General features: G+C 40.9%; 1 protein-coding gene across 1 annotated transcript in view; it reads left to right on the forward strand.

Moving 5' to 3' along the window:
• The window catches only part of LOC126763199 (uncharacterized), a 44866-nt gene that overhangs the window by 13980 nt on the left and 10093 nt on the right, over positions 1-20793 (forward strand). Inside the window, exons 3-6 of the mRNA XM_050480500.1 lie at positions 7939-10138; positions 10205-10412; positions 10485-11082; positions 20466-20726. Coding sequence (XP_050336457.1) covers positions 7939-10138; positions 10205-10412; positions 10485-11082; positions 20466-20726 — 3267 coding nt within the window. The remainder of the gene's footprint in view (positions 1-7938; positions 10139-10204; positions 10413-10484; positions 11083-20465; positions 20727-20793) is intronic.

A 20793-nucleotide genomic window follows, 5' to 3' on the forward strand; every position in this document is an offset into this window, starting at 1 on the left:
AGAATTCGGAATTTCTTCTAAAAAGAAAATTAAATATTGCACACTTTATATACTTACATAATGGGTTGTCAAAAAAGTCTTGCGGTATTTTTATTGAATTAAATTTTTTTTTATTGAAATTGAAATGAATTTTTGATGACTCATGCCCAGCTCTTGACCGATGCCACGGCTGCTGCTATGCCGGTCTCTTTCGACCAATTCAGCGATTTTATCGCAATTTTCGACGACAGGCCTTCCGGAGCGTGGCGCATCTTCGACCACCTCTACACCAGAACGAAAACGTTGAAACCATCGTTGTGCGGTGGAAATGGAAACTGAATCGGGTCCATAAACTGCACAAATTTTATTGGCGGCTTGAGATGCATTTTTGCCTTCATCGTAGTAGTACTGTAAAATATGCCGTATTTTCTCTTTATTTTGCTCCATGTTTGCGACGCTATAACTCACGAACGACTTAAAAGAAACGACAATCAATCAAACACGTGTTAGCGCGTGAAATGAGCTTTCCAAAAAGATATATTATGACCTGATGCGACGAATAAGACTAGAACTACGCGTTTTCAGCGCCAACTACCGAAAATACCGCAAGACTTTTTTGACAACCTATTATATGAATTAAGTTTGCCACAATATTTGTAACATCCAAAAGGAAACGTCAGAGATCCTACAAAGTGTTTATGTACATACTTATGTATTTATCTAAATGATCGTGCGTCGTACATATACGAACTAGCCCCTCAGTACGAGTAATATGCTTTTGTGACATAAAGCTGCTCGGTTGTTGAATCGTTCGATATCGGATCACTATAGCAGAAGTAAAGTTTGTGCGAGGTACATACATATGTATATATGTATGTGTATTCAAGAAATTGTCCAAGGAAAAGGTGGAATCTTTGAGGAAATTGTTTAGATTGAGTCATTAAAGTATATAGTATATGTATATGGATCGGAAGTTCGAAACCACAATCACCAATCTTTATGGAGTAAAGTCGGCCGGATGTTCGAAAATTATGATAGTTATTAGTTATATAGGGGCTAGGTCAAGTTTTCGACCGACGCTCTCTCATTTTCATTTAGATAACTCACATATTGGGCGATATATGTGTGGCATAAAGTCACCCAAAAGTTCGAAATCATTTATAATATGTAAATCGGGGCTAAGTAATTATTGACCCATTTTTATCGCGCTGACATATTATTTTAGGGAAAAGATTCTCTTCAAATAAGATTTAAGTATATATCACACAACTCGACGCAAATTTTCGGTAAAAAGTCAACTATAGACATTGGGATCCACATATTTGACACAATTTGTGGTTATAAGGTGGCACACTGCAAACGCACTATCCAGGAAATTTCCATCCCGCTACATTAATTGGTGCTTTATTTGTATACTAAAATGTGAACGAGTTTTTCATTGGGGTGAGCTTTTTACGTGGCGGGTCCCAAACCCAGCGCACCACCCTATGGGGATGTTCCGCCTTCTCACTTTAGCTCGCCTTCGAACGGATGTTCTTAGGCTACCCAGAGGATACTTGGTCAAAGACCGGAAGTCGTGAGCTGCTTGAGTCATATGTAAAATAATCGTTTCTGGCCACTCCCAAGTGAATGGCGATCAGAGAACTTTCCTCACTTGCGTGAACTTCTACACATGACTCCATCCTCCAGAACAACAAAGCGGCAGGGGCCGACGGATTGCCAGCCGAGCTATTCAACCACGGCGGCGAAGAACTGATAAGGTGCATGCATCAGCTTCTTTGTAAAATATGATCGGACGAAAGCTTGCCCAACGATTGGAATTTAAGTGTGCTATGCCCAATCCATAAAAAAGGAGACCTCACAATCTGCGCCAACTACCGTGGGATTAGCCTCCTCAACATCGCATATAAGGTTCTATCGAGCGTATTGTGTGAAAGATTAAAGCCCACCGTCAACAAACTGATTGGGCCTTATCAGTGTGGCTTCAGACCTGGAAAATCAACAACCGACCAGATATTCACCATGCGCCAAATCTTGGAAAAGACACATGAAAGAATAATCGACACACACCACCTCTTCGTTGATTTCAAAGCTGCTTTCGACAGCACGAAAAGGAGCTGCCTTTATGCCGCGATGTCTGAATTTGGTATCCCCGCAAAACTAATACGGCTGTGTAAGCTGACGTTGAGCAACGCCAAAAGCTCCGTCAGAATCGGGAAGGACCTCTCCGAGCCGTTCGATACCAAACGAGGTTTCAGACAAGACGATTCCCTATCGTGAGAATTTTTCATAGTGCTCTTGGAGAGAATAATTCGAGCTGCAGAACTTAATTGACCAGGTACAATCTTCAATAAGAGTGTACAGCTGCTGGCGTACGCCGATGATATTGATATCATTGGCCTTAACACCCGCGCCGTTAGTTCTGCTTTCTCCAGACTGGACAAGGAAGCAAAACAAATGGGTCTGGCAGTGAACGAGGGCAAGACGAAATATCTCCTGTCATCAAACAGACAGTCGTCAGTCGCAGAATAACTCTTGCCGACAGGTGCTACTTCGGACTGAGTAGGCAATTGAGAAGCTAAGTCCTCTCTCGACAAACAAAAACCAAACTGTATAAGTCTCTCATAATTCCCGTCCTGCTATATGGTGCAGAGGCTTGGACGATGTCAACAACTGATGAGTTCTGCGAAAGATTTATGGTCCTTTGCGCGTTGGCCACGGCGAATATCGCATTCGATGGAACGATGAGCTGTATGAGATATATGACGACATTGGCATAGTTCAGCGAATTAAAAGGCAGCGGCTACGCTGGCTAGGTCATGTTGTCCGAATGGACGAAAACACTCCAGCTCTGAAAGTATTCGTCGCTGTACCCGCCGGGGGAAGCAGAGGAAAAGGAAGACCTCCATTCCGTTGGAAGGACCAGGTGGAGAAGGACCTGGCTACGCTTGGAATATCCAATTGGCGCCACGTAGCGAAAAGAAGAAACGACTGTTAAGAAGAAGAAAATGTGAAAGAATCAGATGGAAATTAAAATTGTCCGATTTACTCAATTTTTACACTGTACCATAGAAATATTAGAAGAATTTTTATTTATCATACTTTAAGTAGATTTAAAAAAACGTTATATAGGGAATGGGCGGGGTCCTAATCTGATTTCACCTATTTCCAGCTATCGTAGTAAAGGTTAAAAACAATTGTCTTTATTTGTTTGAATGATATATGTACATATATATTAAACTTATTATGGTGCAGGGCCACGCTCACTTTTCAAAGATTTACAAACTACAGGGGTCACTCCTTAATGTGATTCATTGTGCCAAATTATAATAACCTACGAAATATCGATTGTGAATTTAATTCTTCAGTTTTGTTACACCATGGAGAAATGCGCATACAAATGACTTCACATAATCCTACAAAAAATAGTCAAGCGGTAGTAAATCGCACGATCTTGAAGGCTACGCCACAGACCCACGAGGGGAGTGGTTCCACTTGTTGGAACCAAAAGTCGTCCACATAATTATTTTCTCGAGGAGCAGTCGGTCGATAAGGAGTCGTCTTGTCTGAAAGCTAGTTCTTCCCGATCCTGACGCAGCTTTTGGTATTTCTCAACGTCGGTTTACACAGCCGTATTAGTTTTGCGGGGATACCAAATTCAGACATCGCGGCATAAAAGTAACTCCTTTTCGTGCTGTCGAAAGCAGCTTTGAAATCGTGTGTCGATTCTCCTTTCACAGGTCTTTTCCAAAATTTGGCGCATGGTGAATATCTGGTCAGTTATTGATTTGCCAGGTCTAAAGCAACACTGATAAGGTCGAATCAGTTTGTTGACGGTGGGCTTTAATCTTTCACACAATACGCTCGATAGAATCTGATATGCGATTTTGAGGAGTCTTATCACAAGGTACTTGGCGCAGATTGTGAGATCTCCCTTTTTGTGGGTTGTACAGATCACACTTAAATTCCAATCGTCGGCGTGCTTTCGTCCGACCATATTCTAAGCCGCTTTGTTGATAAATTCCGAAAAAATAGAATCAGAGTTACATTCTGTATAAATTTCGCAATATTTACTTTAATCATGTCATATCCAGAGCTCAACTCAACGTTAGATCAAAAAAATGAGTCTCAATGTTTCTATTGTAAACTGACAGAATCACATGGAATTTAAACTAATATAAGTATATATATGGAAGTGGGCGAGGTTTCGCACTTTTTCACGATTTAGCATAAGACTGGTCCAATAGTTCCAGATATACATATGTATATGTATAATTTCACCTATTGGTGGGCTGTGTCGTGTTGGATATGATATTTAATGCTTTTAAAGTATTCAGTTAGTGAGCTATCGCACTTTTAGTAGCTCTCCACATAATCATTTAATGCGGTGGGCGAGGCCATCATCCGATTTCACCCATTTTCAGACCATCGGAGGAGGTACAGTACAAAGAGGTACTGTAGACATCTAAAAAAAGTTGGTACATATTGTTATGTTATGACAATGTGAAACATAGGGCCTCAATGAACAAATTATAATTAATTTTATTTAAAGCTATGAATTTAATTTCTCTCCAAGAATAACCACTTCTCTGTGCTTCTGCTTCGACTTCCCGTCTCCAGGTGTTGGCTGGTCTCCTCCCGCCTCTTCGGCTTCCTTGCGGATTCCAATCTAGCGCTGTCCTGCTAATGTCATCGTGAGGCTTTCGGAAAGTGTGGCCGATCCATTTCAATTTACGACGTCGAATTTCTATATGGATCTGTAGTTGTTTGGTTACGGTCCAGAGGTTAGAATTGCTAATAACGTTAGTTTTCGGTTAGTTAGTTTTTCGGCGAGATCACTAACAGCTTCAAGTTGCAAGGAGATGTGCGAATATTTATGAGATAACAGACAGATATCATCCGCATAGTCCAAATCTTCTATGCAATAGCTTAAACCCCAAGATATTCCTCTGTTAGTCGCACACGCTTGACGCATCACCAAATCCAATACCAAATTGAATAAGGGAGATAGCACGCACCCCTGCCTGACACCAGTCCTGACATGGACGCCGCTACTTAAAATATTTCCACACCTTACTCGACAACTAGCTCTTGAGTACAGCTGTTTTATTAGGTTAATTAGTTTTTCCGGAACTTCTTTCCATACTCGGGCTCTCCAAATCGGATCATGTTTGAGAGTGTCGAACGCTTTCTCAAAATCGATAAAGCAAAGGTCGAGAGGAGTTCGCCACTCTACCGACTGCTCTACAATCACTCGTAAGGTGTTGATGTGATCGACACATGAGCAATGGGGTCTGAAACCAGCTTGTTCTTTACGTAGCCCATGCATCAGCGAATCAGATAACCCTTTTGTGAATTATGTGCGTTATTATTTTATTCACCATACTTATTAGTGTTATTCCTTTCAAATTTTTACATTCCGATAAGTTTCCCTTCTTCGGAAGAAGAGTAATAACACCTTCTTTCAGCTCGTCTGAGGATAGAGGAAACAGTATCCGCGCAGTCGTCTGAGGATCAGCTTTTAGCAGTTCTGGGTTGATGTTATCCGGCCCAGGAGTTTTGTTGTTTTTTATTGCTCTGATAGCAGTCATTATCTCCGTCTCATTCGAGTACGAGGTGTGAATGTCATGTCTTGGTATGTGACGTTGGCAACCGCATGGCTGAATAGCCTCTGACGAAGTTGAAATAAAATAAATACCAGAAATAACATTAATATCGGTTGCACTCTGTCCAAAGAGACTTGTTTATGGTATTACTTGGTTATGGTACCAAAATATGCATCAAATCATTCGGACTCCCGAGAGATGTCGAGCTCTGTTGCAATCTCTTTAACACTTTCTTGATCATTTTCAAGCACCATATCATTCACTTTTTTAATATTTTCATCAGTTGAAGAGGTCGAAGGTCGTTTAGAACGAGGCATGTCTTCAACGATCGCTCCACCGTCTTTGAAGACTTTATACCACTCGTAGACTAGTGTTTTTGATAACACTGCATCGCCGTAAGCCTTTTCCAACATTCGCAACGATACGAATACAGACTTTGAGACAAATTTTTTGTTCGATATTTTTATCCATTGTAAAAATCACAACGCACTACTGATGTATACCGACCTAAGAAACTGTTGTAAAAAATCTTTCACAGATCGCGCTCGCAGTCCTACCAACTTGGCAAAGTACATTTTTATACCCTGAACAGGGTATATTAAGTTTGTCACGAAGTTTGTAACACCCAGAAGGAATCGTCGGAGACCCTATAAAGTATATATATAAATGATCAGTATGTCGAGCTGAGTCGATTTAGCCATGTCCGTCTGTCTATCTGTCCGTCTGTCCGTCTGTCTGTATATATACGAACTAGTCTCTCAGTTTTTAAGATATCGTTTTGAAATTTTGCAAACGTCATTTTCTCTTCAAGAAGCTGCTCATTTGTCGGAACGGCCGATATCGGGCCACCATAACATATAGCTGCCATACAAACTGAACGATCGGAATCAAATGCTTGTATGGAAAACTTTCACATTTGACAAGATATATTCACGAAATTCGGTATATGTTATTTTTTAAGGCAACAATGTAATCTCTAAAAAACTGAACACATAGTTACTAACAGAAATGCACCTGTGAAGGGTATTTAGCTTCGGTGCAACCGAAGTTAACGTTTTTTCTTGTTTAAATATAATTTATCCGAGGAATTTAAACATACGATTTTTGGGTGATTTTTTCACACAATAAAGTTGGCGTATATATATATAGACAGATGAGCAGCTCTATTGCTGATCATTGATAGGTGTACCATATATCGTAGAGTCTCCAACATTTATTTTAGGGTCTTACAAACATCGTAGCAAACTTAACGCCTTTGTTCAGGGTAATATAAATTTTTGGTTGTTTGGTCTGGAGTCACGAAGACCTTCGGTCTTTCGGTCACTTGTTTAACAAGATTGCCTTATGATAGTATCAATTCCAGATGTCTCATTAATGTGGATAGTGAGCGAATTTATGATGGCGAAGGTCGCTCTGTGATAAAAAGTGGATAGATATACATACATATGTGTATTTACATGCAATAAATTTTACTTTGCCCGGGCCCTGAACTTCCGATCCACAGTCATGAATTTTGTGCACTCGGCAACGGCAGCCGCCACAACTTTTCTTGTTGCAATATCTACGAACGGTATAATTTCCAAAATTTGAGCAAGAATTTCACTTTTCTCGTAAATGATAAGCTGCAATATTTTATTATAAATAATTAATATAAAATTTAACGCTTTACCGAATTTATTTTAAACAAACCGAAGTGTGTATTTATTGCAAAATTCTAATTAAGTTGCCCATTGTTTTCGTGTAAATAAAGCCATTCGACATAAACAAATTAGTATGCACCTCCCCACACTTACCTACGAGCACACACTTTCACACAATTGCAGTGGGGCTAGTGTTTTTGTTGGTGTAGGCATGGCATGAGTAAGTCCCAGTCCCAGCACAAATACCGCACATGAAAAAGCTTTTCCGAAGCAAATAAAATGAGAGATAAACGCACTCGCAACAACACACCACCACATACAAACAAGCACACATGCAAACTACTGCTACACTTGCCATAATGTGCGTCCCGAATCTGTAGGAGGGTATGTGTGTGTGTGTTTATGTGGTTGTGCTCCACGCCTGTACATAAATGAATATTGCGATATTTCGCTCGGTGAAAATTTGGTTTTATTTGTGCATTTCGTCGATATCCTCCATTTAGCGGCGCAGTGTGTGGAAATTCGGCGAAATCGGGTCTCAATTGAAAGACGTCTACGAAATGTGTGTTAAACAGACACTCGCGCAGCCACAGCAAAGCAATGTTTATCAAATAGGCAACAACTAGTGGGATAAAGGGAGGGAGGACGGATAATATTTATGATGAAACGGTCATTGTGAGCAATAATAAAAATTTGTTTATTTTTCATTCTAGATTAATATGGAGAAGCGTAGAAATACTTTGGATCGTTTCCAACGTTTGGGTTTTGGTCGGAAGTCGACTCCAGCATCGAGCGGTGCATCAGCGGATGGCAGTGGCTCGTCGCGAAATCGAAAATCGAACGAAAAATCCGAAAGATTAAGAGAACTAACTGAGCTACTGCGCGGAAATAGATCCTCGCCTACTCCACCACCTGTACCACCGCCACGTAAGCCCCGTAATGGATCACATTCGGCGTCGAATAGCTTGGAGCGGGCTGACACTCAAGGACATGCGCCCGCAGTGAGGACTGCTTCTGCCGGCACCTACTCCATTGAAAGTGTCGAGCCGCCAACGTCATTCACGTCAAATCGCATTGATGATATCATGTTGATGGACCAGGAGGAGGACCAAGGTGCAAACAAGACGAAATCAGGTGTTGGTGATTGTGCAAAACAAATCAATACTTCCTCGCTTGTGGCATCAACAGCAGCAGGAGAAGATGTAGGTATGCCAACTGGAGCAGCAGCGGCACAAGCATCAACAAACCGTTTATACGATACACTCAAACCAAATACGAGTCTGTCGAATTTCGAATCGTTAATGAGCAGAGAGAAATCAAAGTCGCCGCCGCCGCGATCTTTTGCTAACATCGTTGCGAGTAGCGCTGTGAATGCGGACGATGCGCGACTGGCCGACAGTTCAAGTATAGCTACGAAACTGGCGAGACCAGAATCTCGCACGGTAATCGGTTCATATACCCAAAAGGGTATACCGTTTCGGTCGGCGTCGTTTTCACAAATTGACCTTTCGTCTGGAAAGTACAAAAAGTCTTCGTGGAGCGCATTGCGTGATCGGTTGTGGCGTGACAAAGTTGTTGGCTCAGTTGATTCAGCGACCAATACGAAAAAGCCAAGTAACAGTGAAGAGGCGAGAAACTGCTTGACTCCTGCAGTACAAATCGAAGGGAAAGTGAAGTCCGAACCCGATTGGATTTACATTCCATTGAAGAAGAAATCCGAAATGAGTATTAATTTAAACTACGGTCAGGATGTGAAGAGTTTAGAATCGCCAGACGTTATACCGGAGGAAGACATATTTAATACCGATTTGGAACACGCATCGACTACTACAGAAGACTGCAGTGCTGAAGTTTTACAGCACAACCTTGTTATTGCGCACGCGAAAATGGAATCGTTGACAGATACAATACAATCTGAAAATGACTACACCATTGATGCGAAAGAAGTTGCGGTCTCTATTGAACCAGTGCCGGCAGTTGTGGAGGCGGCGGAGGGCTTAGTTGAAAAAGCCGAAGTGATTGAACAGCCGACCATTCTAGAACCCATTATCGCCGATGTTATCGAACCAAATGTAGCCACGTTAGTGGAAGAAAGAATCGCGTTGGAATCTCCGCCAGACAATTTTCTGCAGACGGCTACTACTTGTCTAATACCGGTGCCAGTGTATGAATGTGCTGCACAGGATTGGCGCTTAGAGAACCCACCACAGGAGTGGGTGGAAGTGCAACCTGAAGAGTTTGGCATTATACCGGAAACAATAGAGCCACTACACTCACTAAACGATTGTGTGAATGTGAAACCTATACCAAAAACCGCGCAGGAGTATCGTGTGGAAAATGTACCGACGATCTCAGTTAGCCGTTCCTCTGAAGAGGCAGATGATAAATGTATTTTGAGAAGAAAAGACACGTTCGACGAAGAATTCAGTGATCTCGTAGAGCGCCGTCAAGCTTCAATAGATACTGCAGAGCTTAGTAAACGCTATAGCCAAGACGATATAGATGTCGGAAAGGAAAAGCGAGCATCATTTGATGCAATCACTACACGACACAGTGCAGACGAACGTAAACGTATCGATAAGTCGAAACGAAGGAAGGGTATGTACATTGACAATGCTGCGTGGAATGAAGCTGATAGTGTAGAGGCGCACAATCGAGGTCTGGCACTGGACATTTCATTAGCAACCAACATGAATGTGATTAAGCCGAATACATCGGAGGATTGTGGTATTATGTATATCAATAGTCCACCCACTGATGAAAATAGAACCCCAGGTTCGCTATACTCACCCGAAATAAATACTCCCGAATCTGATAAACCACTAGTTTGGACAAAAGCTGATCGGCTTACTAGTTTTAGCTTGCAAAGTTCCGAAGAGAAGGATGAATTACAGAGTGGGAGCCTTAGTGCGGGTAGTGGCAATGCTGCATTAGCTGGTCTTTCTCGCAACAATAAAAGTTTTCCCTTTCTGCGCACAGATTCGGTGTCTGACAACGAGAGCGATCGAGGTACATCGCAAAGTCGACAACGTGCCAGCCCCAGCCCCGTTCCAGGCGATTACGATTTCAAAAGATTTTCTAAACGACCACTACGTGGACCATATGGTCAAATGTTGGAGAAGGAAATGAAAAAGCCTAATAAAATGCACTACGAGGAAATTTTAGAAGACCTTCGGGAGTCCGAGATGTAAGTACAAATAATAGTTTAAGCATTTCAGACCTTTTATATACATATATGGTATGTAATATTAACCCCCAGCTCATCGCAACCACGTCGCCCACGTGCCGCCTACGATGACTCCAGCGCCCTTACAACGAACACAGCGCGTAACATACCTCACCATTCGAACTCGATGCGAGTTCGCAAGTCGAACACATACCTGCCCGTACCTGCTCACACGCGTGCTGCGTCCACACCTTCCAAAATAGAAAATGTGAATAAAGACAGCGGAATCGGCAGCTTGGATAAGATAAATCCACATGAAAAACGTTATCAAAGCACTTTGGATAACTCCGTGACCCGCGGTGATAAGAATTATCTTGATGCAGGTCATCATTATGCCCAACAACATCATCATCAGCGTGAAATAAAACGCGCAGCTTCCGAGGCTCCGGTCCCGAAAAGCCATCACAGCAAACGCAGCCAGTCTATGAGTGGTGAGAAAACAGCCTCAGGCGGCAATCACATAGCACATCAAGCGAAGCGAAGCCTCGATGCGACCACTGGCGCAGGTGCCAAGACCAAAAGCGGCGCTGGTAAAAACACAACTGTGGTGCCGTCACAGGAGCTGCTGGCCGAGTTGCTGAAAGGCTCCAGCGAAAAGTTGATATCTGAGCAGAGGAAACAAATGGCTGCGGTAAGTTAAAGTCTCTGCACTCTACTACGTCGTAATATAAAATTTTGAATTTCCGGTTGCGTAGACAGTGGCACGCAAAAGTGTGCCGTCAAATACTAAAGTTTCACTACTTTTGTGTTGTACTATACGATATTCAGTGTTTCGGTTTCCCGTGGCACTACTAAAATTTTCGCAATCGCACGAGATACTGTATTTACTAGTAGTCGAATGATGTTGCTAGAGCAATGAGCAAATCGTTTTGTAAGCATCGACGCCGTGCAACAGGTTTTGTTCATTTTATGTACAACGAACTTCGCCAATCAAGTGCCCATCGCCAGGCATTAAGAAGCCAGAGAGTATTTGATTAGGAGTCCGCATATGTATACAAGTATATGTAGTATATACAGTTATGCCTAAATTAATAGTAGTGCGAGTGGGGAAATGCTTTTATGCAAAACAGAGTGATCCCTTTGTAATAGCAATTACGTTTGAAATTCTGTTTTCAGATTAACATAACTAAAGACTAAAGTAAACGTAACCCCATTTTCATAGTAGAACATTTCACTTTGACCGACCTTTTTGAGTTATATATATAAAATATATATGTATAAAATCGGGACTTAAAGCGCATCATTACTATTAAGGCAACGCAATTAGAATTGCTTTAGAGAAAATATTAAATGAAAGTAAAAAATAAATTTATTTTACAAGCCCTAAGTCGAAGGATTTATACATTTGATGAAAACCTTAAAATTATAGCTTCGTGGCAAATTTAATATACTTTATTCAGTGTCTAAAATGAAGTAAACCAAAATCATGTGGTCAAAATGGATAGCCTGACCGAAGAAATCTTTCAATTAAGTAGACCCAAATACTTGCTCTCGGAAGATTAAGGACGACTTCAACCATAATGTGAGTTTAGCAACAATTAGAACGCATTTATTAGATCCCAATTTAAAGCAACCCTCACATATTTACCACATTTAACTTCGTGACACTAGAAAAACAGATCTCTGTTTGTAAATATCCACAAAAAGTAGTCAATTTCAAAATGCCGAACTATTTTATGAACAGATGAATGTAAATTCGTGCTTGAAATATCGTCAGCTAGAAGGTTTAATCATACAAACTAATTTAAGGTGCCTCTGTACTCTCTTTTCACCGTGAAGGATACATGACATTATTTATGGTTAGACGCTGCTTCTCATGCAAAGATGGGTTTAAGATACCATTATGGACCAGCTGACATATTATATATACAATTAACGGAGTATGTTACCTTTCGGTATGCAGGGTAAGAAATTCGGCATTAATTGGGCATTTAAGAAGAGGAATGAGTCGTGGTATACCAGGCGGTTTGCATAGAATTTTTTAGAAAGGACAATATTGACGACAGAGAATGGTCAGCTTTATTTCTCCGCGATGACCCTTTCTAAAATGGACTAATAAACTTTTTATAGAATGTAGGACGACAATTAGTTAAGGTGATAGGGTTTCATGAACGACATGTTGAGAAGGTGTGACTACAATTTACTATTTATCCAATTATTAGTTGAATAATTATAAAATTTTAGTTCACGATTAACATTTTTAAATTTTTTGTAAAGTCTAAGTAATTTGAAGTTCCGCTGCTATTTTTATGAAGCCAAGTGCTAAGTCCAAAGCTCACTTAGCTCCGTTTGACTTCAAGAAACAAGCTTAAATTTGTTGTATAATTTTTCCGGGTCGTAAGCATAGAAAACCTGGTAATCGGAGAGCATTGTTTCTCAGGTGTATATTTACCATTTCTATGACCTAATGAACCTCAGTTATATGTATTGTTGATTAGAAAACTCCACTCAACTTTAATCAGGAGCGCAGCATTGTTGCCCTATGCCATCTAAGATGCTTGGACTTGAGGGCCTACCGAAATTCTGCCTTGATTTGCCTTAACATTTATATTTTAAATACCAACGGATTCGATCCCTTTTTACCAAGATTTACCAAAAATACAAAAGTTATAGATGGACATGTACTATATTTATACCTATAGAAAAATTCAATTATGCCTAAAATCCCATGTCACCATTGAACGGAATTCACACTTGTCTAGTCCAAAGGCATACAGAACTTCGAACTCATACTTATTTCTCGAAATAAATTTCAACAGTTTAAGATCTTTTAGAACTTCATGACTTCAATTTTAATGCTTTTTCGATAGCTTAGGATAACCTTGCCGGTTGGGTAGAGAAAAATAGCGTAATTTTGTACCGTTGTTTTCAAGTTGACACCATTTAACGTTTCCATCAAAACTGCTGTCAAATGACCAAAGAGAAAAGTTCACAGCCTACGGCGCGAGTTAATACAGTGGCATCCAAATTGCGAAACTTTGGGAAAGAGAGCTTGCAGCTTTGTGCGCATGTAGCCATTCCCGAGTGCTTTCCCAATGCCTAGCATAAGTAGAAGCCAGCTGAGGGTAGTGTTTATGTTTGTGGGAGCGCAAAATCTAATTTCACTGTGTTTTCCAGCCGATGAAGAAACGCTTTTTTTGCTCACATGTCGTAAACATGTCTGTATGTATATTTTCACTTGTGCTGTAAATATTGCGTCGAAATAATATGTGGCTTTGTTGACCTGGTGGGCCATTCGTGTGGCTTTCAGCTCCAAACACTTGTTGTTGCCGCTACAGGTCTCCGAGCGCACATTCCTACGGCCTTCCGTGCGGAGAGCGCGCAAGTTTTGTAATAATGCTTTTCAAATGCGGCGCTCAGAGAGCGCACAAACGTCGAAAATATACATAACGGCAATATGGAAAGGAAGAAGAAGAAGCAAAGAGACAAGCGGAAGAAGAAGAGCGAGTGGTCGCCAAGAAGAAGAGTCGCTGGTAGTGGCAGTCGTAGCGAAGTAGCGAAAATTTAGCCTTTTTACGTGCTCGGTTGTGGCGAAAAATTGTTTAATTTGTTTTATTTTCACTTCGAACATTTAAACAACGTATCAAACAATTAGTTTTCCATAGTTTAGGCGCGAATGCACAAAAAAATTGTAACAAAACAACAACAATAACAAAATACAATCATTTAAAAAACGAAACGAAAGTGACCACCAGAAAACCCAAACAACACATACAAAAAGTAGGACAACCGTTGTCGGCAACACTTGAAAAATCTCGGAATTTCAGTTGAAAAACGTTTTTCAAATGCTTTGCTGTGAAATTGTGTACCAGGAGGAGGCCAATAATTGCAGCTGAAAAGCTGATGTTGAAAATTTTTAAAACCCCTTTGTGTATGTATGTGTGTATAGGCGTCTGTCCAGCCCGATAACCAGCTGCAGGCATGTGACTTTGTGTGTTGGTGTGTGCGTTCAATGGCGCACGAAGACGAGCGGAATATTTCCGAAATTTGCAAAATCTGCATCTGGCGCGGACACGGCTTGTGTGTTTTGAATATTAGTCTACGAAAATCAAGCCTGCCTTGTATGTATAAATGTAAAAATTTTCAAATACGCAGCTGCAAAGCATATATATGTATGTGTATGTGTGTGTGCTTGGCACTTACAAGTGGCTTAAGTGGCAGTCGAATCCTTTTTTCACTCGTAAAAAGCTAGTGGAGCGTAGAAATTTTACGTTGTGTACACATAAAATCGCACCTGCGTATACGCTACATAGCTACACTGCCGTACAAACATACATATATACATGTGTTTGTATACACAAAATCGGTGTATACAAGCGCATACATATGTATATGAGTGAGTGAATTGCAGCAAATGTAATCTGGCAGCATGAAGCAGGCTGCTGGCCGCTGGCCGCTGCTGCAGTGGGGCGTCCTTGCGACAGGCTGAAGGAGAGCTTTGCAAGTTGCGCGTTGAATGTTCTGAAGTTGACAAATACTTAAGTTCAAATTTGAGAAAAATAGAAAAATAAAATATGTTTTTTTAAATATTTGCTTTGTCTACAACGAGTGCGTTGAATCCATAGCTTTGCTGCCGAAATGTTGCTGAAAGAGCGCGTAATCTTTCAAAGCGAAGGCACACTGCTCTCGCGCATCCCCGCTCTCGCCTGGCTTCTGTAAATAATTCGTATCGGAGAATTTGTTTTTCACTTTTATTTTGCGCTTGAGTACATCTGCGTGCGTGTGTATGTATACAAGTATAACGGAATTGCTACTAAAAAATGGGTGCTTGGCATATTTGTGCGCATTTTGCATGTTTTGGGATTTCATATGATATGTACATACATACCGTCGTAGAAGAAATCGGAATGCTGAAATGAGAAAAGAAAAATTAAACCTAATAATATTTGCGGATTATTAAAAAGTGAAATCTTTTTGACTACTTGGTATAGCATGCAGGCAGTTCTACGTTTGCATGCATGTGTGTATGTACATGGTTGTTGTGGCCACCAACACGCGCATGCCATCATCATTAGTCCGTTGGCGTACGCTTGGCGAAATCCGAAAATAATCAAAAATTCATACATACATATGTACACGCGTTGAAGTATGCACGTATGTATGTGGCAATCGGTGTCTCATGCGCCTGTTGCCTTACTCTATCAGGCGGCTGCGATTGTGCTATAATAACAAGTAGACAGAAATTGAAATGTTTCCGCTCGGCCTCTCCCCTGGCCGCACACAATGCCTGCCCACCACTCCGGCGCCGACATGTTGCTCACAAAAGCGAAAGAACACAAGATACTAGCGAATGTGGCAACCACTGTGCCTTGTGCGCTATCAGCACCTGCGGGCAGCACTGTAGTCCTCAGCACCCCGTACACGCCGTCAAGCCCCGCAACGCTGACGTGTGAATGTTAGCACATGTAACAAGCACGCGACAAGCTTGTTAGTGCTTTCAGATAATTTTCTATAAAATATTTGGTTTTTTCAACACAACAAAAGCGCTATTCGACATCTACTGCTGCCTTGAGTGTTTGTTGTTGTGGTTGCCAGTGCCATTGTGGGCTATGCGCAGCTCGGTGGAGAGGGGTTGTTGAATTGCTGTCACAAGCCTCACCAAGAGTGCGCGGCGGAAGCGCAACGTCACCCGAGAGCGGTGAAGTGACATGCGGATGATGAGGGTGCTGTGTCGGGAGTAACTGTGCAGTGGCAAAGTCATTATTGCTATGAGTATCTAAAGGGGTACATATAGCTATATACACATGTGTATGAGTGTGTAAAGTCACATAAGAGCCTTGCATGGCAGTCAGCGGAAGCGCTTTATGTACATACAAAGCCGTTATATCCCACTTGCTGGTTAGTCGATTGGTTAAATGGGGTAGCATGCCAAAGGCAACTATTGTTAGGCCTTTGTAGCTGGATACATGCCTCACACGCACACACACACAGCCACTTACTCGCGTATAAACTCGGGCGCATGCAGACTACTCAACCGAAAGTGGGTCGCTGCTGCAGCATTAATTGATGTTGCTGCCAATGGGTATGTTTTGCACAGTGCTGTTCACTTACGACGCCACACATACATACTCACATGCACGCAACCGCACTCTGTCAGCTGCAGCTGCAGTGTCTGCTGTTTTAATAGTTGCGCTGAGTGGCGCGGTCGTCATCGCCAAGCGAACGCCATATAACGCTGTCATTGTGGCCGAGACATTGTGTTAGCGTTAAATGCAGTGTTTAGTGGCGTGCCTAAGCGTAGCTTCCGTGATTGCTCATACGCAGTGCACAACCTGCAGTATGCGCATCGATGTGTTGTTTTGCTTTGCTTTGGAACGCCAACACGCAGGTACTCCTGCACTTACGCACCCAAGCGTTCAGCACTTGGAGTTCAGTTAAACCTTCACGCTGCTCTTTGTCGCTTGTGATTTGAATGAGCTTTTGTTAGTGTTGAAAATCGCGGTGAGCGCTTGAAATTATTGCAGCTTTGAAAAATATTCAAGTGAAATTGAAGTGAAGCGTTTTTGCGATTTTTCGAGTGAAATAAAAAATTTGCAAAAAAAAAAAAAAAATGAAGAAACACTCTATTTTATAGCTAGTGGGAAATGTAGTGAATCTTTTACACGAGTAAGAACTGCATTGCTTTTTTATGGCAAAAAAAGTTGCCGCTGGAGAAAGGATGCAAATCAGCTTCTGAATTATTTTCACACTGTTTGCGATTTAGAAATTTAAGCGAATATGCCGTAAAGACGGTCTACGGTGTGCTCTGCTTGCATTTATATGCTCGGTTCACCGTTTTCTTATTCCGTTTTAGTTGTGTTGCATTTTTTTACCGCCATTCGCTTACATCCTTCTGGCTTTGGCATTTGGCAGCCTTGAATAAACCACTTCAAAGTGAGGAGCAAATAGCGCCGCGAAACTATAAACACCCTGAGTGGGCATAGAGGTGAAAACAAGCTTTCATGCAAAATATAACAGCCTTGACAGGCGACAGCATCAACAATAACAATAACTAGTGCAAAACATGTTTTTTCCTTTCAGGTGTAGCTTAGTACACACGTACTTATTTAGCTTATGATGGGCGCAAATAAATACCTGTTTACAATGCCATAGGCTGCATTAAGGTGGGCCGATTTTTTTATTACTTTTCTATTTCACACTCCATTAATCGAAAGGTTTGGAAATTTTGAAAGAGCGGACTTTTTTAGCTGTCACGCCTTTGGCGTCTTAAGCTTCTTATTCTGGGGACCGTATTTACAGAAATCGCTAATATATTCAGAGCAATGTACAATTTTTGGAGAGAGGATATATTGTAATAGCTGTCAACAATTCAAAAAGCGTTGAAGAGTAGCGAATGGAGCATACTATACCAGACAAACGAGCGGCAGTTGTGGTGCAACCCTGCGCTAACATGTCTTCTCACGCATACCCAATAGTATAATTATTCTTTCATATGTCAAAAATATTGCAGAAATATTATATTTCCAAGCAATTGTCCATATAGAAGCACACTTAAGTTATTAAACCTCTTAGGGTTTGAATTGGCAGTGACTTACTGGCATAGATTAAGGACTTCGGGAAATTCGCCTACAAAGTCGCAATGGGACCATGAGCAAACTAGAGTTGTCAGCTTATACTGTGCAATTTGATCCATAATCAGTCACCTTCCTTTAAACGTTGACAGATAGCTTCAAATTTTGGAATGGTGCTATTTCATTAGCTATTGAGTTCGCCTTGTAAAATATACCAATAATACCACGCTCTTGAATTATTTTATTAATAATATTTCACTCCAAAAGTGAAGCAATACGAGTAAATCAAATGTTATTATTGAGGAGTACTGTAATTACTCAAATATTAACAGGGTACACGCATTGTAGCGCGACGAGCTTATACGATTTAGCCACCTTCGTCTGTCTGTATATATGCGAACTACTCTCACAGTTTTCCATTGGTCGGAACAGCCGATATAGCTGTCCTACAAACTGATTGCACGAAATCTAGTCCTTGTATGGAAAACTTTTTTTATTTCATGAGAAGTCCGAACGAAATTTGGCACGGTTTATTGTCCAAGACAACGGTTTCGCCTTATTCAAATCATATACTTAGTTGCCATACACCATGACCGATCAAAATGAAGATACAAATCTTATTGTACCTTTTTGTGCTGTCAGAAATGTACTTAAGTAAATGCGTTTTCTTTTTTATCATCAATCACCCTAATGTAACCTTTGTAGCACACATTTGTATGCATGTATGAATATCCATATTTATTTATATAATATTGAATATTTGCACCAAGTACTGCAACATACTTATGTATGTACATAAATGCTCTTCTCATGGAGGCTCAGCTGCATATTTTGCTGTTTTATTTCCTGTTTTGGCTTATTTAAAACTCTCGGCTGCGTAACTATCCGCGCGTATCAACTAGTCGAAGAGCTAAAATCCTCACACCGCCACCTGAGTGATTCGACGAAAGCAGGCGGGCATGTCCGCTAGTTAACTGTGCATTGCTTTCTGACTGCAACTCGGTGGGTGTTTCATGTGCAAAAGGTGGGAATAACTGGGAGTAAAAATATAAAAATAATTGCAACGCCATTGCAGCCTTAACAATAGATGACCTCTCACGAGTCCTGAGTGCTTTGTTGCCACAATAACGCTCACACAAGCACCAAAGCGTTTGGTAAGCTCTTAAAGTGGGTGATATATTGTAGAACAATAAACAATTTTATCAAATTTTAGAATCAATTATTCTTTCAAAGAAAAAGTTGTTCGAATGTAATGAAATCAGGGATATTCAGCCAAGTGAATAGTTTGTCAAAGCGCTACCATTAGATAATATTAACGTTTTGTGCTGACACTCAATGAAAAGGGGAGAATTAGGGTGATGCGGTAGATTAAATTTCGATATTCAAGTTTAGGAAATGGTCATGTGTGGACAGTGCTCGGTTGAGATACACACTGCCATGTCTGTTTAGCTTGAGATGCACAAGTGGTTAGCGGGACTCGGGTATACCATACAACGCTGAGCGTTAGTTCTTGGTAACTCTTTTCATAACCGAAAACTAAATTAGTCGAATAAAGAGATTCGAGGTAAAAGGATTTCTGCATTAAGTGAATTTTAATACGGCCTGACACATTAAGTTGGTGTTAGTGTGATGAGAACTTATTTTTGTATCCGTTTTGACAACTGCTTACAAGTTCACAGCAAATAGTCCACTTCTCAATCAAGTGCTTGAGATGTAAGCGTGATATAAAGATGTTTGTTATTCTTTAAGGCTCAAGGGACTAAATGGTATAGCTTATAGTAATTTAATATCGGTAGAAAATTTGATGTCCAACCCCACATCTGGGATGGTCCCAACGTTAGCGAAAATCTTTCAAAAAGAGCAGATCAATACATGCGTACCTTATTTCGCAGAGCTCATCAAAGGAAAATGCTGTTAATAACTAACCTAAAGTGAATAGTAACTAACAAGTTTAGCAAAAATACAGAAACAAAAACAAACAAAAAGTTCAAAGTAGTGAAAAATATTAGCTTAACATAACCTAAGGATACCAAATACAATAACATATGTAAAATATTTTAACAAACAACAAGCATAATCAGTAAGCGTTGAAAATGACTCACAACCGTGAAAGTTTGCGGCTCAGTTTGCTTGATTTGCAACAGAACACACCGGCGACTTCAAACGGTAGTAGTAATAATGTCAGTGTTTCACAAACCATGTCAGTGATGGCCAACCAAGCCATCACTACCGCCGTGAATCGAATCAACAAAGTCATTGTCGCACATCAAAACGACAAGTGCGAGCGGCTGAAGAAAATGCAATCCATCACCTGTTCGGATTCGGAGGATGACTCCGAACGCCGCGCACAACTCGAAATTAATAATCGTTGGAATTACGGGCACTATGACGGTGTAAGTGAAATGCCAAATATTTTATTTGATGTCTATGCAACCGGAGATAGTTTGTAGCTGAGCATTGTTATGAATATTCATTAATTTTTCGGCAAACCTTTCGTTTTCAGGACACACGTACACATGTGGTGCAGGAGATCTTACGCAATGAACAGTCTTATGTCGAGTCACTGCAAACAATCGTCTCAAAATATTTTAAGGTACTCAAGTCTCCCGAACATGCTGGCATGATCGATACTCGCACCGTGGATGAGATATTCTTTATGGTACCCGACATACTGGAAATACACCAAAAATTCCTGGCTGAGTTGAAATCGCGTTGGGATGGTTGGGAGGCAAACCAAAAAGTTGGCGATGCTTTTCTGGAAACGGTGAGTTGCGTTTACGCAGTTGTGAGAAATTTTTTACAAGAAAATAATTTAACGCTTTGCTACATTG

The sequence above is a fragment of the Bactrocera neohumeralis genome, chromosome 2 (assembly GCF_024586455.1).
Source record: "Bactrocera neohumeralis isolate Rockhampton chromosome 2, APGP_CSIRO_Bneo_wtdbg2-racon-allhic-juicebox.fasta_v2, whole genome shotgun sequence".
NCBI lineage: Eukaryota > Metazoa > Arthropoda > Insecta > Diptera > Tephritidae > Bactrocera > Bactrocera neohumeralis.